At 47.4% G+C, this 23,271-nt stretch overlaps 1 protein-coding gene across 14 annotated transcripts in view; it reads right to left on the reverse strand.

The window, feature by feature from the left end:
• PROM1 (prominin 1) overlaps nucleotides 1–23,271 on the reverse strand; it is a 115,784-nt gene that overhangs the window by 64,237 nt on the left and 28,276 nt on the right. For all 14 annotated transcript variants that reach the window (XM_021101023.1, XM_013978542.2, XM_013978537.2 and 11 more), the window contains one exon: nucleotides 5,943–5,998. In XM_021101023.1, the coding sequence (XP_020956682.1) occupies nucleotides 5,943–5,998 (56 nt within the window). The remainder of the gene's footprint in view (nucleotides 1–5,942; nucleotides 5,999–23,271) is intronic.

Here is a 23,271-nt window from a genome sequence, read left to right on the forward strand (position 1 = left end):
TAAATCTAAAGGAGAGTCAGCCAAGAGGCTGCCGTGGAGATGACCTGTGGCCACATGGAAACCAACTCAGGGAGTCATCTCAAGGACACTTGCTTTCCTGCTGCCAGTGATGCTCAGAATAAAAAGGATGGCACTTTGTGGGGCGGTGGGGGGGGGGGCTGGGGGGGGCTTAGAGAACGTTCCCTGAAAGGTTTTAGATGGGTGAGTGGCACTTACAAATTATCACGGGAGATAATCATAAGTCACTAACTGAACTGCCGCAAACTCTGCATTCTTTGAGGATAGGACTTGTGTCTTTTTATTTAATTGAGCAGTCACTGCTGTGACAAGCCAGGCTGAGAGGCTCTTTCTGCAGAAACCCCAAGTGAGCAGTGAGGTGGCTAATGTTGCATTGTTTCCCTGGTTTGCACGTGGAGAATCTGGGGCGCCGGGGCCTCACGCACACTCTAGGTCTCCAAGGGAATATATTCTTCAGTATCCGTGTGCTTGGCATGGCTCAGTTTTGCATTTTCATCATAGGGCTTGTTCCATGCTGGGCTGAGTGCCTCAGGACGGAATGGGTACACAAGCTGTGTCACCTCTACCTTAACATGCTGGCTGGGGACAGACTCCTCTTGCGGAGACTGAGTTTCCATTTGTAAATCACGTCCAAGGGCCGCCTGCTATAGAGCACGTGCTATACAAATGCCAGCAAACCAGGGTCATTCAAGCAGTTCCTCTGGCTTCTACAGCTTTCCTTGTGGCCCCATAATTCCAAATCCTCTTCCCCTCCGGGACCTCCACCTCGGCCTCATCATTTCTTCCCAGGGATCGTTACTCACTGTAATATTTTATGGTTTAATAGGTAAGAGGTACAGCTTCAAGGCTGTCACACTCTTTGCTCACAACTCAAGACACTCAGATGGAAGCCGTTCCTTCCAAATCAGTGGCCTTAGGATGATGGCACAGTGGCCCGGAGTGAGCCTCATTTTTGTTGGTGTGCCCGGACAAGTCCCAGCTGCCATGTAGTCACCGAGTGACCTTAGGTAACTTCTCTAGATTGCCAGAGTGTAGGATTTTCTTGCATCTGCAAATGCAGAAATACGTCTGCCTTGGACAGATGTCATTGTAAGGATAAGAAACAATAAAGAACTCCCAGTCTTTGCTTGGAACTTGGCAGATGAGAAATGTAGCTCTTATGATCACAAGGGGAGGATAACATCATTTAAGAACATGCTTTAAAAAAAAAGCTGGATTCCCGTCATAGCTCAGTGGTTAATGAACCTGACTAGTATCTGTGAGGATATGGGTTTGATCCTTGGCTTCCTTCAGTTGGTTAAGGATCCAGCATTGTCATGAGCTGTGATGTAGGTGACAGACACGGCTCAGATCCTGTGTTGCTGTGGCTGTGGTGCAGGCCAACAGCTACAGCTCCGATTTGACCCCTCGCCTGGGAACCTCCATATGCTTATAGGTGCAGCCCTAAAAAAAGACATAAGACAAAATATTAATAATAATAATAAAAGCAATGCAGGCGTTCCTGTTGTAGCTCAGGAGGTTAGGAACTTGACCTAGTCTCCTTGAGGATGCGGGTTTCATCCCTGGCCTGGCTCAGTGGGTTGAGGATCCAGCACTGCCAAAAGCTGTGGTGTAGGTTGCAGATGCGGCTTGGATCCTGCATTGCTGTGGCTGTGGCATGGGCGGGAAGGTGCAGCTCTTCTTCCTAGCCTGGGAATTCCCATATATCACAAGCACAGCCCTAAAAAAAATAAAAATAAGAAATAAAAAACAATGGAGACGCTTTGTGCTTTGGGCCAAGTGTTTGCAAACGGAAGAATGGCTTTATTTTTCCTTGACTTTCATTTGCGTTTAAGCCTCATGTTAAATGCCACTCCACCGCGAAGTCTTTCCTGATTTCCCAAGTGCAAGTACACTCTCCGTCCTCTGAACCTTCACAGCCCTTGATCGGAACTCCTCACGTGATGCATATCCTTGTCCACTCCACAGCCAGCTGCTGTAACAAGACACCGCAGGCTGAGTGACTCAAACAGCAGAAATTCATTTTCTCATAGTTCTAGAGGCTGGCAAGTCTAAGATCAAGGGGAGGACCGGGTTGGCGCCTTCTAATGCCTCTCTCCTTGGCTTGCAGATGGCCATCTTCTTCCTTTTTTTTTCTTAATGATTTTTATTTTTTCCATTATGGCTGGTTTACAGCAGTCTGTCAATTTTCTACAGTACAGCAAGGTGACCCAATCACACACATATATACACATTCTTGTTTCTCGCATTATCATGCCCCATCATAAGTGACTAGATATAGTTCTCAGTGCTATACAGCAGCCTTTTTTTAGGGCCGCATCTATGGCATATGGAGGTGCCCAGGCTAGGGGTCAAATTGGAGCTACAGCTGCCAGCCTACACCACAACCACAGCAACATCAGATCCAAGTCATGTCCGCAACATACACCACAGCTCACGGCAACGCCGGATCCTTGACCCACTGATCAAGGCCAGGGATAGAACCCTCAATCTCACAGTTACTAGTCGGATTCGTTTCCGCTGAGCCACAACGGGAACTCCCTGCCATCTTCTTCTCATGTCTTTACATGGTCGTGGTCGTGGCTCTGCATGGGTCTGTGTCCTAATCTCTTCTCATCAGGATACCAGACTGGATTAAGACCCACCTTAATGACCCCATTTGAACTTAATTATCCCTTTAAAGACCTTATCTCTAAATACAATCCCATTCTGAGTGGGGGGGGGCAGGGGAGGAGGGGGGAAGGACTTCAACATACAAATTTGGGACACAATTCAGCCCACAGGATCCAAGCACAGGCATGTCTTACCCCACGGCCTCCCTTTCACCAACTGAAAATTCTTGGAGTAAAGACCATGCTGCCACCTGTTTATACCCATCATGCATTGCTTCTAGTAAGTACTTGATAAATACTGATTAAGTGAATACATTCAATAAAAAGGGAGACCATGTGTTTTTAAAAATCATGGGAGGAGAAGGGGCCCAAGGATCTTAAAGTACTTTTCACTTTCAGCTAAAGTGGAGAAAGGATGTGGGCCTGTGAAAAGAGAGTTTTATTTCCCTTCCAAGGTCAGGGCCGCCCCTCAGAACAAAGGTCTGCACTGCTGACTGCTTCTGAACTTCCTTATGAGGCAAGTTCACTGGAAGGGCCCCCAGCCCGAGGATCACAGACGCAGCTGCCCCGGCTCCTTGGCCACCTGAGGGCTCACCAGGACATGACACTGAGCTCAGGACAAGGACAGCCAAAGAGACGCCGGAGGGCCATTCACCTGGACAGAACGTACCTGTGTGACCATCCAATACAGAAGATGCTGCTGGTGTCCACCCATGTCCCCACGTCCCCCGGGGCCTTAACCACCTCAGTGTGCCCTCTCAGACTTCTTACTCCTGGCATCTGTGCTCAAAGACATCTTCCGGAACTGTGGAAGGTCAGAGTGCTTAGGGATTAACACTGTCCCCCGCCCCCAGCGGCCCTTAACAGGTGCCTCTTCAGTCTTGGTATATAGATACCTCCGCTCTCTCACCTTCCTGGGGCAGTTCCCAGGCTCGGGTCTACTGGGGTTTAATGCCAGCGGCTCTGCAGGACGGAGCTCTGTCGCCCCCTGTGGTGGGTGACGGAATGGCAGCCCTCTGTAGGCTGCCCGCCCTCCCTGGTGTCACCGCCCATTTCGCAGCCAGTGTTCCCTGCACCTTCCAAACAAATGACTTGCCTGGGTCTTTGGCTCAGGGTCTGCCTCAGGGGATGCTGACGGAACACACCCAACATGTATCTGATGAAAGCCAATGAGAAAACTCCCTCCAAAGAAGCTCTGGCTTCTTTCATGTCTTTGCTTAACCAGAGCCTTGAATAAGGGAAAACCTGACCCATTTCCACACCCAAGGTAGGTTTCAGTTCATTCGCGTGGGCCCAATTCTGTCTTTCTCTGCTCCACCACCAGCCCAACAATTTTTATCCATTTGTAAAGACACCTGAGGTGGAGAGGAAATCAGGGGGTGGGGACAACTTTAGAGGAACTCCGAATCTACCATCGAGCCAACCGGAAAGGACTCCAAGTCAGCGCCCCGATGGTGGCAGCCAACTCCAGCTCCTCCTTGACTGGCTGCTCAGTGTCACCTCAGGGTCTAAGGACCTGGCTCTCCCTGACCTAGCCCAGATGAAGATCAGCCTCTCACCCTCACCCATCCTTGGCAGGACTAGCTGGCATTCGGGCTAGGTTGCTAATGGCGTGCACATTTTTACTATAAATATAAAAGCAACAGTCATTTTATTCTGCCCAGGGAGGCAGGCAGACATGGACAATCATGTTTGGAAGATATAAGTGAAACCAGTGGCACTGAAGAATGAAATGCTTTTCATGGTGCCAGGGAAGGCTGCAGGCCCTAGGGAGTAACTGGCTCATCCTCTTTCACGCATGTCAATGGCCTTGAGATAAGGCCTTCCTCTCTGGTTTCTGCATTCACTTTTTCCCTTGAGTATCATTTTATTGCAAATTGGGCATCATTTATTGCAAATATGAGGCCACTGTTACTACTGCTGGGCCATTAAAGAATGTCCAATGGGGGAGTTCCCGCTGTGGCACAGTGGGTTAATGATCCGGTTTGTCTCTGTGGGGTTTCCAACTCCATTCCCAGCCCAGTGCAGTGGGTTAAGGATCTGGTGTTGCCATAGCTATGGCATAGGTCAGAGTTGCAGATTTGATCCCTGGCCCAGGAACTTCCATATGCTATGAGTACAGCCAAAAAGGGGGGGGGGGGGAGAAGAACACCCACTTGTACTTTTATTGCTGTTTTTTTTTCTTTTTATGGCCCCACCAGGCTAGGGGTCAAATTGGAGCCACAGCTGCGGGCCTATACCACAGCCATGGCCATGCTGGATCTGAGCAGCATCTCTGACCTACACCTTAGCTTGCAGCAATTCCAGATCCTTAACCCACTGAGCAAGGCCAGGAATCAAACCCACATCCCCATGGACACTATGTCAGGTTGTTAACCTGCTGAGCCACAAGTGGAACCCCTTTTACTGTTGTCCTGATAACCACCTTATGTCAGGAAAGGATGGAACTAGGTGTCTGACCTGCAGGACTAATAGCCCGACAAACAGATTCAACTATTTTTTATTATCCTAACATTCAGTGCAGCCAACACCTGTCTGTTTCCCTGGCAGCCGACATTCATCATAATCTAAAATCAAAAGAACACATTCTTCTGTTTAGGAAAGTTAATCCTAGATGCAAACAGAGTGATTAGCCGCGCCTGGGTATTAGAGACATGCAAGGTGCCCGGATACTTTCTGACAATACTGTCCTCTCGTCTGAACCAGGCTTCAAGCCCCTCCCCTGGCCTGGCCCCAGTCCGCCTGACCTTCCTCTCCTTCCTTGCCCACCGGCTCCGCCCAAGGGCTTCCTCCTCTCATACTCCGTCCTCTGCTCACGGGGCCCCACAGCCTGGAACATCACCAAAGCCATCTCCCCACCCGCTTCCGCCCTGGTTATCTGCTTTACAGTGAACCCCAAAGTCACCTCCTCATGGAACAGCTCTGGTCAGATTTAATTATCTTTCCTCTGCAATCACGAATGCATGTATTATAAGTACGCACCTCTGTTTCTGGGGATGCTCTGACCATTCCGTTCAATTAGGGAGTTCCCCTCCCTTGACTAAAAAAGTAGCACAAGATTTCCTTTATTAAAGAAATTTTAGTTTTTCAATAACACAGCTTGAAAGGCGAGTGTTTCCTCAAATACTACTTTCGAAATTTCTGCTGAAGTTCAAATGGGATTTATAAGGCATTTCAATATCCCGTAAAATTTCTTAGCCAAAAAAGGTTATTAAATTCACAGATTAAATAACTGGTTGTTTAAAGATTTATTTTCAAGTCAGCCAAAAGTTTGCTCATACTTATCTTTGATAACAGATACATCAAAATTACCTTCTCATAATCCTTGGAGAGGTCAAACTTCTTCTGTATAACTTTTCTTAAAATATCTGGAGAAAAAAGCCACAAAACAACGGCAAGATTACTTTTTAAGTAAAAAATAAATACAAATGCATATTTAGAATATAAAGGTCTATATATGCTTACACATTATTGTACCTCGATACAGTATTCTCACATTATTCCTTTCTTTTTTTTTCTTTTTAGGGCCACACCCACAGCATATGGAGGTTCCCAGGCTAGGGGTCGAATCGGAGCTACAGCTGCTGGCCTACACCACAGCCACAGCAATGAGGGATTCCCAACCCACTGAGTGAGGCCAGCCATCAAACCCGCATCCTCATGGATACTAGTCAGATTCGTTTCCACCGCACCACAATGGGAACTCCCCCCCTTTCTTAATGTAGCTAAACAACTGAGCTAATGAGGCTCTAACCAGAATTAAAGAATGTAGGATAAATGCATATGTATTTTTTTTGGCTGTGCCCAAAGCATACAAAAGTTCCCCAGCCAGGGATTGAACTTGTGCCGCAGCAATGACAATGCCAGATCCTTAACCACTAGGCCCACCAGGGAACTCCAAGGACAAATAGTTTTGACCTACAATTTCTCCGGTGGCCGGATAAGGTTGTCTTGTTTGAGTTTTCAGTTTCTCACAATACACCTTAATACGAACCAGCAAATCACATACGCGTCATGAATAGTCACTGATAAAATGTTACACCGAAAATGCTAATTCTTTTTTTGTCAATAAATCAAGTTGCATGAATCCACCTGGTGACTGGCTGTTTAGCCATTCAAACTGCAACAGGAGAGAGACAGAAACCATATGTCCCCAAAGCCTCAAATCTTCAACCCTTGGTCTATATGAACACCTTAACCGAACACTGAATCACAAGGCCTAAAGTTTTAACGGGACCAATGTGCCTGATTTTTGCCCGTTACTTTACGTGACCCATGTTGCATTGACATAACATCGACCTCAGGGAATAACGAGTATCTAAACTCTAAAGGTGATTTTTAAGTTGGAAAATGCATTCACAGCTGCAGGCAGATTAGCAACATCAGATTTCCTTCGTGGATGGTGACTCAATTTATCCCTAAGGCTTTCTGCCCCATGAAATCGCTAATTCTTTTTTTTTTTTATTTTTATTTTTTATTTTTGGTCTTTTGTTTTTTTAGGGCCGCACCCGAGGCACGTGGAGTCTCCCAGGCTAGGGGTCGAATGGGAGTTGTAGCTGCCGGCCTACACCACAGCCATGGCAACATCAGATTCAAACCGTGTTTGTGACCTACACCACAGCTCAGGGCAATGCCAGATACTTAACCCACCGAGCAAGGCCAGGGATCCAACCCGCAACCTCATGGCTCCTAATCGGATTCGTTTCCACTGCGCCACGACGGGAACTCCTGAAATTGCTAATTCTTAATACTTTGGAATCACAAATGCAATTTAATCTTTAAGAATTCCACATTTACAGAGTATTTTACCAATGAAGGGAATTTTACAATTAACCTGATCCAAGAGTTCTGATCAGGAGCTGTCCTTCTTGTCTTATCTCCAAGCAGTGCCCGAAAACCCTGAAATGCTCAGCGAAACCTGATTTTTCTGTGCATGTTCATTTAGGACATTTTAAAATTGTCACATAGGTCAGGGGCCACCCCAAATCCTGATTCACTCATCCAGTAATGATATGGCACAGCTGATGCCCAGATTGGGAGGGCGACTGGTCTAAAAGCAGTGATTGGTGAGGCCAGACTCAGGCCCAGGCTTCCCTTCTCCTGGTTCAGGGTCCTTCCCACACTGCACACTGTCTCTCACCCCAGGAATGAGCTTCTGGAATGCTATGACTCTATCCTGTATGATCCTTCCCAAAGTGTACTATGGGGGGCAGAGGAAACTCCACAGTGAGCCCTTTTTTAAAGCAAAGACATTCAGATTTACAGGTCAGGAAACAAAGCAAGCCACTTCCCTACAGAACCTTCTGGAAAACAATCTCCCACACGTACAGAAAAGCTGGATACACGGAGTCAATCTTTAAAGGATGTGCTGCAGGAGAAGGGATTTTCAAACTGGTTGGTACCCCACGAACCCTAAATTTTCTCCCAGCAACTTGGGGCGTGGTGACCAGGGACAGAAAGGAGCCTGAGGCTGGGAGTTTCCGTTGTGGCTCGGGGGGTTAAGAACCAGACATAGTGTCCCTGAGGATGAGGGTTTGATCCATGGCCTCACTCAGTGGGTTAAGGATCCAGGGTAGCTGTGACCTATGGCATAATGGGGCTCAGATCTGGTGTAGCTGTGGCTGTGGGGAGGCCTGCAGCTGCAGCTCTGCTTTGATCCTTAGCCTGGGAACTTCCATGTGCTGCAGGTGCGGTCATAAGATGCAAAAAAAAAAAAAAAAAAAAAAAAAAAAGATGAAGCCTGAGGCTGCCCAGCCTCACAGATGACCTTGAACTAGTCTCTGCTGCACACACAGAGCAGGTGCTGCTCTCAAAGAGCTCTGTGGAGATGAGCCACAGAGTGAACGTGATCCTGCACTGATGGCAACCTCTGGGACACCGTGACATGCCTCCAAGTCAAACAGATGCTCCTATCAGTTTGCTTGAGGATCCCCCAGCTCCTCCCAAGTCCTTCTGGGTTTCAGGTGATCCTGGGTGTCCCAGGCATGGTCCCAGCTACATTAAATGACAGCGCTCATCAGCAGTTATCCCTGTTCTTTGGCTGCCAGCTGGCCCTGACCCTCTGCCCAGGCTGATCCTTGCTGTGCTGGCAAAAAACCCAGCCCAAGACTTTGGAACAGAGATGTTCTCCCTTCCAGGGTCTAGACAGCATATCTTACAGAAATACACTGTGAGCCATGAGGTCATCTCAAATTTCCTAACAGTCATATCTTTTTCCGTGTCTTTTTTTTTTTAGGCCCACACCCACGGCATATGGAGGTTCCCAGGCTAGGGGCTGAATCAGAGCTACAGCTGCCGGCCTACACCACAGCCACAGCAACATGGATCTGAGCCATGTCTGAAACGTACACCACAGCTCAGAGCAACACCGGATCCTTAACCCACTGAGCAAAGCCAGGGATTGAACCCGCGTCCTCATGGATACTAGTCGGGTTCATGAACCACTGAGCCACTATGGGTAGTAGCCATATTTAAAAGGTAATTAAGGAGTTCCCATCGTGGCGCAGTGGTTAACGAATCCAACTAGGAACCATGAGGTTGAGGGTTCAGTCCCTGCCCTCGCTCAGTGGGTTAAGGATCCGGCGTTGCCGTGAGCTGTGGTGTAGGTTGCAGACATGGCTCGGATCCCGCGTTGCTGTGGCTCTGGTGTAGGCCGGTGGCTACAGCTCCGATTAGACCCCTAGCCTGGGAACCTCCATATGCCACGGGAGTGGCCCAAGAAATAGCAACAACAACAACAACAAAAATTAAAAAAAAAAAAAGATAATTAATACATTTAAAATTAATATGTTTTACTTCCTCCAAATACAGGCAAAATAGCATCTTTTCAATGTGTAATCAACACAAATATTAATGAGCTATTTTACAGTCATTGTCATGCCAAGTGTCCAGAAGCACAGTGTAGATGCCCTCTGGGGCATCTCAGTTCAGACAAGATGCAGTTCAAGGGTTTCATGGCCACACATGGTCAGTGGCTCCTGCCCTGGACAGCACAGGCTACAGGTCATGCTGCCCATGCTCACCCCAGAGCAATGTCACCTCCCCCCAAAGCCCCAAAGCTTCTATCTGCTTCCTTGTCCCCAATTCCTTCCCAGGGAACGCTGTCACAAGGACACAGAATGAGCATCCCTCATGGTCAGGACCACGCTATCCATGCTTCCTTCCTTTGCCTTCCCTGCGTAGCTCTAATTAAGGCTGCCCACGGCATGCAGAAGTTCTCAGGCCAGGGATCAAACCTGTGCCACAGCAGCGACCTGAGCCATAGCAGCGACAACCCCAGATCCTTCATCTGCTAGGCTACAGGGAACTCCTCAAATAGCTCTTAATCAGGGTAAATGCCATCGGAAATGCCTGCAAAACACAACCCAAGCATCTTTACTTGAAAAGCCTTGGCGTTAATCTTCTGTTGCTCATACTCCTTTTGGGAACCCACGGGACCCCAACTCCAGGAAATTCTGTCTCAGTTTTGGGAGGTTCACTGCTGGTAAGAATTTTGCATTGATCATGGTCCATCTTAGAAAAAGCATGTGGAAGAACTGGGGTCTCACTTTATTATTATTATTTTTTTTTTATTTTTGTTTTTATTTTTTTTTAGGTCCACGCCTGTGGCATATGGAGGTTCCCAAGCTAGGGTCAAATCGGAGCTGCAGCTGCCAGCCTACACCACAGCCACAGCAACACTGGATCCTTTGACCCACGGAGTGAGGCCAGAGAGTGAACCCACATCCTCATGGATACGAGTCGGGTTCTTAACCTGCCGAGCCACAACAGGAACTCGCAAGATTCCACTCTAGGTGGTTCGCGAGAGTCACACTCGTGCTACTGCATCCCTGTCCTTTTTCCTTGTCCTTGTCTCTCCCACCTGCTCATTGAAGGCTTCTGGTGGAAACTATCTCAGCCTCTGGGTGGCCTGTGTCCTCATGCTGGAGGAGGCCATGCCTGGGTCATGCTGGAGGATGTGACCCTAATTGGCCTGTGAACTGGACCCAGGCAATCAGAAGCTCCCCACCCCCTCCCTTGCCCTTGGAACATCACTCTGCGCACCCATCCCACAGTAGGAGCCAGGTTCAAGGATGCGGACTCAAGAGAGTAATGTGTTCCTCAGACATCTGGATGGTCTATGTGACTGAGCCCAGGTCACTCCATGAACTTTGAAGATGGGGGTGCAGTGGAGAGGTCTACTCATCTTGCAGCTGCTCAAGACGAGCCTTGTAGGTAAGATCCCTGGCTTCTTACACCTGCCAGTCTGGAGAGACCTGCCTCTTTCTCAGTCCCTCCTTGCCCTCCATGTACTGAGGCAAGTTTCACTTGGCTGCCTCCCAAAGCCACAAACCCATGTCTCAGCCAGTTCCACGGCTCCAGAGACATTTGTGCTGTTGATGCTGCACAGACACAATACTTTGCCCAAAAAAGGCGCTGCTTCCTCTGCATAGATCAGTTGCGATCCCTGAATTCTGAGGCTAGCTGGCTGGACTGCCTGCTGAGAATTAGCCATTAGCCAGAGGGTGGCGGAGCGCACCTTCCAGAGGACACGGAAACCGGAAGCCTCGGCTTCACCTGGCTGCTGGTCCAAGGTGACCACGCTGTGACCAGCTCTGCAGGCTTCCACATGCACAGATTCTTCCTTAACGTTCCCCAGAGTGTCTCCCTGCTTCTCAGCTCTGAGAAGGCGGGCACAGCTCCAGACAGGTTACAAGGTGATGCCATGATGGCAGCAGGTTCCACCTATTGCCAGAATCCTGGTCACTGAAATCTGACTCAATCTTTGGGTCATTCAACAATATTCAACCACCACAGTAAGTGTCCACAGGGTGCCGGGAGCTGTGATCAGGACAGAAGGGAATAAGACCCCTTGCTTAAGAAACCCATGGTCTTCTCATGCTGCCGCCGCCCCCTTGAGACTTCAGCGTGGACAACCCCCTCATCCTTCCAGAGCAGAGCGGGCATCTGCTGAGATGGTACCCGAAAGGCTCTGAGCCTTGGACCAGACAACTCCAGGAGGTGGTGAGCCCTCCTGTCTGACCTGGGGTGGGGGTAGGTGGTGCAGTCTGGCTGCCTTGTTCACACCCTGATTCATTTCCCAACGATACCTCTTCCATGCTCTTTCCATACATAATCGTTCCAACCTGAAAGTTGCCTAAGATAGAGCAGTGGGGAAGTTCCCCTTGTGGCTCAGTGGTAACAAGCCCGACTAGCATCCATGAGGACGCAGGTTCCATCCCCGGCCCTGCTCAGTGGGTTAAGGATCTGGTGTTGCCCTGAGCTGTGGTGTAGGGCGAAGACGCAGCTCAGATCTCCAGTTGCTGTGGCTGTGGCGTAGGCTGGCAGCTGTAGCTCCGATTGGACCCCTAGCCTGGGAACCTTCAGGTACCTCAGGTGTGGCCCTGAAAAGAAAAAAAAAAAAAAAAAAAAAAAAGATAGAGCAGTGGGAGGGAAATATGGAAGCAGGTGGATGAGGAAGTTATTTTCATGGTAGAAGATCGCTTCTCCACATCTGCTTCTGTGGGTCCCTCTGGAATGAGTGACTGTCAGCCTCTCTGTTCAGCTCCTGAACCTTATAAAGTCTTCTTATCTGGGACTTACTTTGAATTTCAAGTGATGATGGAAATTAAGTCATGCGGCAGCAAGAGTGAATTCGGACCCCTTGGCTATACAACCAAGTTACAAAGCAGGTTGGCTTTGATTAGTTTTGCTTTTGGCTGTGTGTGTGTGTGTGTGTGTGTGTAATTTCTCTATGAGTTTTTTGATGTCAGAAGCCACACACACAACATAAAATAGAAAAACACCTTGTACAGGATCTGCCTGTAACAGATCCATCTTCCTTAGCTTAGACAGAACTCATCTTGGACAGAGATATTTCTCTTTCCTGACTTCTTGCAATATATATGTAGGTTCTAACTGAAGCTGGGCAAAGTACAAGCCCACTCCTGGAGTGTTCCCTTGCAAAGTGGATAGAAGACTTAAAAATCTCACTTGTTGGCAGCTGATTTATCAGATGTGTGACCAGCTTAAGTGCTCTTGAAAAGATTTTGCTGACAACAGGTATTTGACAAGACTTAACCTGGTTAGGTCCCTTAATTAAAAGCTGTGCTACACTGTTCATCTTCTAAATTGTGTTCCTGCTATTTATTGGGCACAGAATCTCCCAAAAGTACTAATTTATATTAAAAAAGTTTTTGATAAAGATACAAATAGGCACTGAGTATGTTGTAAATCATACAAGTATATGTGAAACAATATTATGAAAATGTAGTTGTTTTTCTTTCTACAGCCACACCTGCAGCATACAGAAGTTCCCAGGCTAGGGGTCAAATCAGAGCTGCAGCTGCCGGCTTATGCCACAGCCACAGAAATGTTGGATCCAAGTTGCATCTGTGATCTACCCTGCAGTTTGCTGCAGTGCTGGATCCTTAATCCACTGAATAAGGCCAGGGATTGAACCCACATCCTCACAGAGACAATGTCGGGTTCTTAACCCACTGAACCACAATGGAAACTCCCTATAATTCAGTTTCTTGATAAAATATTATATAAGGTTAATTTCATTCACAGTTGCTAGTTGTTTTGTTTTAAAAGGCTTTTTTTGGGGGGGGGTGGGGTGGGAGGGAGGCCACGCTAGTGGCATGTGGAAGTTCCCAGGCCAGGGATCAAACCAGTGCTACTGGCAATCCTCAACCTGCCAAGCCACCAGGGTAATCCTTAAACGGCTTTTAGTAAGTTTAATATTAGGTTATTTTAATTTCTACCTGATATTTTCTAGTCTCTTTGACCAGATGCGACAATATAAGATTATTAACATTAAACCTAAAATTAAGTTATAGACCTGGAAGCATTACGATGTTAGCAGTAAGACTGGAAAGTAAAATATTCACAACAGGTTTTTCTTTAGGAACAAACCTTGGAAGGGGAATCATTTTTTTCTAAACCTCAGGTTCAATTCATTATTGTGTTTAGGACTCTTATTAATAAAAATCACAGAGCCAGCCCTCTTGGGCACTATAAGTGTTTACTTGGAAATGTGATTAACTAAGAGCATAAACAGTGCTAAGAGTCTCCCTGTGGAGACACCCACAGTGACCCTTACTGATCCCCAGTGGCAGGGTCTTAAAATCACACAGTGTAGGGGTCTCTGCTAAGAATAACTTAATTTGCTAATGTGTGCATTAAATCAGCACTGGTCAAAGTGAAAGAGATTATTCACCTTTTTTTTAACTGAAGCTATTAGTCTTACAAGTAAAATAACATGATATTCAAGTTCAAGTTCAAGTCTTATAAATACTGCGTTTGAAAATGCATAATATTAATAAACTAAATATGCTTAACAATGAACTCTGTTTCTTTCCAGGCATGAAAGACTTCCATCCAGACCAAATTCCTGAGGGATGAGGGGCAGGCAGGCAAACCAAGAGGAATGCCCACCAAGTCCCAATAAAACACAAACCTAGACAGTTTGAAAAGTGTGAACTTCTTGGAGATGCTGTTGTGACACAGGGTGTGGAAGAGCTGGAGGCCTTTTGCCCTGAGGAGAGTGTGTAGCACAGCGCTTGGCATGTAACACACTAACAGGAAAAAGCTGGCATCCTTCACCTCCACCTGCTACTGCACACCCTTCACTGCTCTGCCCCCCCCCGCCCCAGTCCTTCAGCTTGTGGCACAGAACGAGTGTCAGCAGAACCATGTGTGACCTGAGTTTCCCTGGCCCACTGCTTGATGCCCCAGCCTCCCCCTGGAGATAGGTGGGGCCCCATGAGTTGAGTTCTGGCCAATGGAATGTGGGCAGACAGGCGTGCATACCACCTCTATGCCTGGCCTCCAACCTCCCACTAGACCCTTCATGCTTGCCTTCTTTTCCCCTTTCCCAGGACCCACTGGAGAAGCCCGTGGAGAAATCCAAAGCCCAATGGGATGATGGAACATGACACCGAGTGTCCAGACCCCTCCACTCATCACCCTTACACAGCACTGAGCCATGAGAGAGAAGCTGTTGTCATGGAAATTTAGGCTTGTTTGTTACAGCCAATGGTGTCACTTACCCTGACTAAAAAAGCCGTAGCCAATTAAGATCCCCGACATTTTCCACTGCAAGCCTCCTCTCCCAAGAGCCTAACCTGCCAGCTTTGACCAAATAAAAGCCATTTTTCTTAGGAGCAGGTATACATACATGTAACACACACAGCAGACACACTTGGCGAAGCCAATGGCTTGGCACCAACGTAAACTGGGATTTTAAGAGACATCTTCACTCAAATTTAGACATACAATTTCTGTATTCGTGATCCAGCCATCCCACTCCTGGTCATCTTATCTGGAGAAAACTACAATTTGGAGAGATACATGCACTCCTGTTCATAGCAGCACTATTTACAACAGCCAAGACACGGAAGCAGCCTAAATGTCCATCCACAGATGAATGGATAAGAAGATGTGGTACACATACACGATGGAATATTACCCAGCCATAAAAAGTACAAAATAATACCATCTGCAGCAATAAGGATGGACGTATAGATTATCATACTAAGTGAATTCAGACAGACAAAGACAAATATATACTCCTTACATGCAGCATCCGAAAAAAAAAAAGACACAAATAAACTTATTTACAAAACAGAAATAGACCCTCAGATATAGAAAGCAAACTTAGGGCGACCAAAGAGGAAGGGGGGAGGATAAATGAACACATTAACATAAGAGAATGAGAGTAACATATTAATACATGAGATTAACATACATAACATATATAAACAGATAACCAACAAGGTCCTACTGGGTGGGTACTTCGGAGAAAGAACTCGGTGATCATAAACTCTGCCTCAAAAAAATGGGAGGACGTCGCTTCTTTGATTCTTCCGTGATGGGAACGGAGAGAGGGCTAGACTTTTCTCCAGCTACACACTCCCCACCCTCAGCCTCAGACATTGGGAATAACTGCATGTGTCAGTCCGGTTCTCCGAAGAAACAAAACTAGTCGGAGATGAGACAGAGACAGATGGCGACAAAAAGGCAGAGAAAGCCTTCCGCCGCCGCCACAGCCACTGAAGAGCTGCTGCCGTGGCTCTGGGCTCCCCCGCGGCCTTAGGCCACAAGGTGGGCAAGCCGAGGCAGGGCCACCACTGTGGGCACCTCACCAAGCACACCAAGGTCATGCAGGACGTGATCCAGGAGGTGTGCCACTTCGTGACTAATGAGCGGCGGGCCAAGGAGAGGCTCAAGGTCTCCGAGGACAGGTGGGCCTCAAGTTCATCGAGAAAAGCGTGGGTACACACATCCATGCCAAGGGGAAGAGAGAGAGGAGCCGAGCCACGTCCTGGCACTCATGAGGAAAGCGGCAGCCTAGAAGGACTGAGTCCCCTCCCCTCTGCCCCCTCCCCTCTGTGCCTAATAAAGCCTTTTCGGGGCGTGGGGGTGAGGTGGGCACAGGGAAGTAGAGGAAAAAAGAGAGACAAGGAGAGGCAATGAGTAGGAGGGAGACTGAGTGTCAGGACTGTGGGTATCAGCAAGTTTGAAATCTCAGGGCAGGTTGGAGACGCCAGCAGAGGTGCTGTCACAGTCCTGAAGGTCAATTTCTTCGTCCCGTGGCATCCTGATTTTGCTCTGAAGACTTTTCAACCAATGGGATGGAGGCTGCCCGCCTTATCCACAGAGGGTAAAATCCTTTTCGCTGAAAGTCCACCCCTTGTAGGTGCAACCCCCACCTACCAAGCGCGTTCACAGCAGCATCTGGATTAGCATTTCATTGAATCACCGGGCACCACAGCCTGGCGCGATGGACACAGAAGACTAACCACGACTCGGCTCACACCAGCTGTGTTCAGGGAACGGTATGCCCCACAGGTAGGAGCAGCCCTGTCACCATCATTCATGGCAACTCCTAACAACCTGAGCCACAGGGGCTCAGTTCGTGTAAGGACAGGGGCCACGCGTCATCTCTGAGGACAACTGACCTTGAATGATGGCCCTAAACACCCCCCGAATCGACTTGTGTTTGGCGTGTGCGGAACTAAAAGGCAGACAAATAAGGGCCTTTTGGAAAGATTTCCATCAAAAATGACAGCACTGAATTAGCTTGTCACCTGCAGGGTTAAGTGTCGCTTCTCTGAAGAACAGCCTTCCCAGGCCCATCTTCCAGCAGCTCGGTTTGGTTAAATGCGCTCGCTGTCCTTTGACCTTGGAATGAACATGACCTGCCCGTTCTTTGGCTCACATTTTCCTATGGCTGGTGTGGGTGAGGATTTGGGGGCCCAAACGATGCAACTGCCTTGAGTCCTGGAGTTCACCTTCTTTCCTTCTGGAGCAGCTGCGATGCGTCTGTCTGAATTTAGTCCTTGAGACAGAATGCATTTCAACAACCCCTTCCGGCAGCCGGCGACCCGTACGTTTCCGTTTCAAGGTGCACATTCTTCTGCTGCTCAACTCCTCCATCAGCACGACCAACCCCTTTGGTTTAGTTTTTAATAAAGGGATTGATGCTTCCAATATTTGGAAGCCAAGCTGGGTTTATTAGAACGTCTCAAAATGCACCCACCCCCACCTCCAAATACATCACCAAGTATTCAAGAGGGCCAGCCGCCCTTTCCTGCATATAAAATACAATTCGAACACCCCCGGTGTGGGTTTTGCCTTCATTCCAGTTGTCACGTGACTGTGCAGGTCTCCTTCATTGACTGGAGTGGCTTCCCAGCAGGTCAAATACAGCGGCTTGTTCTGCAATTAACGCTGGCTCACTCTTCCAGAAAAGAATGCAGAAAAACGCCACACAGGAAGTGATTCTTGGGGCTACATCTGGGGACGAGTCTGGCCCTTGTAGCTTTCCCCCGGCCACATGTTCACGCCAGCCCACGCCGAGGGATCCTATTTCACCATCAGGCAACAGGCAGCCAAGCCTGGGACTGGGCAGACCTGCCCTTAAATCATTTCAATTCCTTTAGAGGAAGTAGGCTCTCAGGTTGCACAGGAGAAGGGAGGCTTCTGGGGTCGCCTGGAGCTGGGAATCCGTGACAAAGAGGCAAGTCCGATAAGGGCTCAAGACCCAGGGGCCTCCCTGATGATGGGAGGGACCAGGCAGGGGCCTCTGGGCCTGAGACTCAGAGGGGTCCAGCAGCCGTGTTGTCATCATCACTTGCAAGTCCAGGGAGGGAGGCAGGGGACACGGCCCAAATACTCGTGGGATCCTGGAGTATTCGGTTCGTTGCCTCCCTTAAGACATTCCTGGAAATCGAAAGCTGTCTCTGCTGTTCGCTGGAGGAGCATTTGCCTTGAGGGTGCTCGCGTCATATTTTTTGGTCTACACTGAAGCCTACGTTACCGTACATACACTCCCATAAGAATGAGACTCAATTCCACCCCATTCTGACCTGCCACATGACAGAGGAAGGCTCAGCTATTGGCCATGGCCTCCCCCACGGACAGAGGGTGGGATGGGAGCAGAGCCAAGGGGGATTTTTTTTTTTTTCCTGTGTATACTTTGAGCTCATCCAAATGTTTAACAGAATATTAAACATTTTTTAAACAAAGTACTTTTATTGACATACTCCTCTACTCCTGTCTCACCCCCCCACCAAAAAAAGACCATAAAAAGAGTTTGTTACCCTCTTAAGTGAAAAATCCTAATTCCTGTAAATGTTAATCAGATTTTACAGTCTCTTGTGCAGGAAGTGTGACCCCAAGCCATTTTTGCTGTAAGTCAGCATGCAGTATTTGTCACCAAAAAAAAAGAAAGAAAGAGGCTAAAATCTGCAAAAATTTAGATGCTGCCCAATAAACAATCACTGGAAAATAATCAAATATGCAAGAGCTAGAAAAGCCCAGTTTTGTCCCACCAAGTGTGTGGTCCACGCAAAAAATTACACTCTTCTAGTGTTTTGTTGCTAACGCACCAGAAGCGATTTGTTTGTGGCTTTGGCTCCATCCCCTTGCTTGTGCCAGCTGAGCTGGACAATCTCCAAGAATCTCTCATGTGTGTCCCCAAGTCACTTTCTGCTAGCTGTACTCGCTGCATGTAATTTCATAACTTAAATATTAGGCAAACAGAGAAAACCTGACCACGAGAAGCAACAACTGTTTACACAAACGCGAAATTGAATGTTTACGGAGTTGTTTTAAAAAGAGCTGCTGAGCGCACTGTGGGGGTGGCAATTCTGCAAGGCCACAGAGAAAACCAATAAGAATCTAGAAAAAGGAGCGGCACTTAGTTGACATCACCAATTCTTGTTACTTGAATAAAAAAACCCAAACAGGGGTGGAAATCAGCAAAGTTGTGTTGTTAGGGAAACTCCTCTCCGGAAACTCATACTGGACACTCAGGTTGTTCCCTGGGGAATGAGGAGGTAGGTCCCCCCCACCAGCAGGGGGAACTGGCTAGATAAGAAGTGACATTATTGCTTTTCTTGTGTGTGCCACTCTGCTGAGGGGAGACAAGGGGCACATAAGCTTGTGGTCAGGCACAAAGAAATCACCGAAAATGTTCCCAAGCCCTAAAAGGCCACATGTGGGCTGGTATGTCCCCTTGGGACACCTGAAAGGCCCAGAAATGTGGAAGCGTTTGCATTTGCTTGCAAGCTTCCACTGGGTGCTCGTGCCAGAGACAGGGGCAGGGCAGGTAGCAGAGAAAGTGCCATTGGGGCAAAGCTGTGCAGGAGGTGACAAGCTACAGCTGGGAGACGCACTCAGAGGCCATATATTTCCCCAGCCATTTCTCTCGCACAAAGCAAAAGCCTTAAGGGCACTCATGGGGCATCCCTCTCTGCCCCATGGCCAAGGCAAAACGTCACTGCTTCTAGGGTGGGATCAAAGCAAAACCCATCTGCCAGCGGCGAAGAGGCTGGGAGCCCTCCTGTCTATAGGACATAAGCAAAGGCCTCAGGCGGGACAGGCTGGAAGAAAAACCCCTTTCCTCCCAGGGAGGAAAGGACTCCTAGGGCAGAAAACTTGCTTACTCCCAACACCAAGGCAGATTCCAGGGAAGAGTCTGGCTGCCGTGATGGGAGGTACAGGAACACTGAGCGTGAGCAAGGGCCTCTCGGCGTATACAGAACAAACTCAAAACGGATGAGAGACCCCAATGTAAGGCTGGAAAGCATAACATTCCAAGAAAAACACGGGCGGAATACTCTTTGACATAAATCACTGCAATAGTTTTTTGGATCTGTCTCCTAAAGCCAAGCAAACAAAAGCAAACACATACAAATGGGACCTGGTGCCACTCCAAGCTTTTGCCTAGCAAAGGAAACAAACGGACACTACAAAAAGGCAACCTACTGAACAGGAGAACATATTTGCCAATCATGAGACTGAGAAGGGGTTAAAAACCAAAATATATAAGCAAGTCATACAAGTCAATACCAACCCCTCCAACAACTCAATTAAAAAACACGCCCACGGGCATATGAAAGGATGCTTAACAGTGATAATCGTCAGAGAAATACAAATCAAACTGCAATGAGATAGCACCTCACACCTGTCAGAATGGCTATCATCAAAAAGGACACAAATAACGAATGCTGGTGAGGATGTGGAGAAAAGGGAACCCTTGCACACTGAGGATGGGCGTGTAAATTGGTACAGTCATTACGCAAAACACTATGGAGGTTCCTCAGAAAACAGACTTGCCATATGATACAGCGATCCCATTCTTGGGTGTATATCTGAAGAGAGCGAAAACACTAGTTGAGAAAATACACCCCATGGACATAGAAGTATTATTTACAATTGCCAAGATATGGAAGCAACCTAAGTGTCCATCGACAGATGAATGGATAAGGAAGATTGTTTTATACACACACACACACACACACACACACACACACACACACACACACACAATGGAATGCCACTCAACCAACAAAAGAAAGAAATTTTACCATTTGCAACAACATGGACAGACTGGGAAGTATGATGCTCAGTGAAATAAGTCAGAGAAACACAAACACCATACACTATCACTTATATATTCCATCTCAAAAAAATGAAACAAACTAATGGATGTAACAAAAAAGAAGCAGACTCACAGACACAGAGAACGAACTAGTGGGGAGAGGGACGTGGGGAGGGCAAGATTGGAGTAGGAGTTTAATAAATATAAACTACTACGTATAAAATAAATCAGCTACCAGGACATATGGTACATCACATGGAATAGTGCGAAGATTTTACAACTTTAAATTGAATGTAATCAGGAGTTCCCGTCGTGGCCCAGTGGTTAGCGAATCCAACTAGGAACCATGGGGTTGCGGGTTTGATCCCTGGCCTTGCTCAGTGGGTTAAGGATCTGGCATTGCCATGAGCTGTGGTGTAGGTCACAGAAGCGGCTTGGATCCCACATTGATGTGGCTCTGGCATAGGCCAGCGGCTACAGCTCTGATTAGACCCCCAGCCTGGGAACCTCCATATGCCGCGGGAGCGGCCCTAGAAAAGGCAAAAAGACAAAAATAAATAAATAAATTTAATATAATCTGTAAAAATTTGAATCACTGTGTTGTGCACCTGAAACTGATGTGATATTGTAAACCAACTGTACCTCAGTAAAAAAAGATATGCCTTAAAAAAATTTTAATAGACACAAGTATGTCCCAGGCCCCATATTGGGTGCTAAGGACACAGAGGTGTAAAGATATAATCCTATGGTTAATAGGCTCATGATCTACAGGAAGAAAGATAAGTGGATAAAAAGCAGGTGTCCCGCGTGGGAAGATGGGTCATATGAGGTTCAATGTCAGCAGGCTAGGTCGGGGGAGTTGTGGGAAGTAAGGAAAGCGACGGAGCAGCAGACATTTGAGCTGCATCTTAAAATGCATCAAGTGAAAGGAAGGAACTTCAGGGAGAGGGAACCGAGTTGGGGCCCAGCTCCTGAGCCTGGTTTGGTGAACCTGGCCTTGAACAAAGTCGACGAGCCACTCCTTGTGGGATGAGGGCAGAGCGATAAACTCAGAAAGAGACGGGGATGAGCAAGAGCCTGGTGGTCCCCAAAGACAACTTTCCAAACTCAATACAAAAACAACAACTGACATGATGAAAGATAATATGAGAAAAATTATGTGTGTATGTGTGCGCATATATATATATATATATATATAAAGAATTCTTTTTATCATCTTGTTATACAGCAGAAATTGACACACCATCTTTTTTTTTTTTTTTTTTTTTTTTTTTTTTTTTTTGTCTCTTTAGGGCTTTACCTGCTCCATATGGAGGTTCCCAGGCTAGGGGTCAAATCAGAGCTGCAGCCGCCAGCCCACACCACAGCCTCAGCAATGCCAGATCCGAGCCACGTCTGTGACCTCCACCACAGCTCATGGCAATGCCAGATCCCTGACCCACTGAGCGAAGCCAGGGATTTAACCTGCATCCTCATGGATCCTAGTCAAGCCACAACAGGGGCCTCCGCCACCACACTGCAAATCATCCACACTTTAATTTTAAAAAATATGTGTATATATATATGTATATGTGTGTATATGATATATACGCGTGTATATATATGACTGAGTCTCCTTGCGGTACAGCAGAAATTGACACAACACTGTAAATAAACTATACTTGAAAAATTTTTTAAAAAGACAACTGCTTATATGTTTTGCATCTCTCCTAAGTATCAGAACACAAAACCCCAAGTGAAGAAGAAGGCAGTGAATGCCCAAAGGCCACCTTCTTGCAATTTAAACACCAAACAGACCAACCTCCGTGGGGTGTATAGCTGTGCCTGTTGATGAGCTCTGGGATGGGAATCCCCGAAGCCGACAGTGGGGTGAGAGCAAAGCTTCACGGCAGCCCCACCTGGGCACCCACGGACCCCACTGAGAACGCACGGGCTAAATCAAGCCTCCGCAGAAATGAAGGAAGCACACAGACCTTCCTCCTCTCGCTGCACGTGGACATGAACCTTCCCTGCACTTTCCCAGCATCCAAGTCCCTGAGCCCTGTTCACGCCACTGACATCACCTTTGAGCCCCTGAGAAACACGAGACGAGGTGAGTTTCCCTCGTTGCTGGGATGTGGCACCAGCACACTCCTGATCCAGCAGAAAGCCCGCTAGTGAATGGAAGAGTAATGGGAGAACAGCTCCACTTTAGAATCATCGCCTCGATCATCTGTGGCAGCAGGAATAATCCTCAGGTGTGTCAGGCAAATGAGTGCTGGGAACAGGACAGGATACGGGAAAATCGGAAGACATCACCTTAACCAAATCATCAAACTTAATTTCACCAATAATGGGACTAATCGACATCACTAACTTCCTGTTATGATCCACTGAGCGGATACAGCATTTGTGTAGTACCCCTGACAACATGTTTCATTTGAATCTAATCATGTGAAATCAAGATAGATTCAAAGTGAGGGACTTTGGGGGGGTGGGGGAGAAATGGCTTAGGCAATTCAAAAAATGTGTTATGTTATATAAAGAAAAAAAGGCTCAGGAATGGTTCCAGGTTAAAGGAGACTAATCTACACAGGTGAAGCAGGATTCTTGACTGCACACTGGATCTAGGAATAAAAACAATAAAGAACATTATGGGAAAATCTGAGCAGTGTAAATATGAACCGTATATTAGATAAAAGGGCTGAACAATGTTAAATTCTGAGTGTCACGCTTGCCTGTAGTTACGGAGGAGAAAGACTTAATGAGATACATGCTGAAGTATTTAGT

Source organism: Sus scrofa, chromosome 8 (assembly GCF_000003025.6).
Source record: "Sus scrofa isolate TJ Tabasco breed Duroc chromosome 8, Sscrofa11.1, whole genome shotgun sequence".
NCBI lineage: Eukaryota > Metazoa > Chordata > Mammalia > Artiodactyla > Suidae > Sus > Sus scrofa.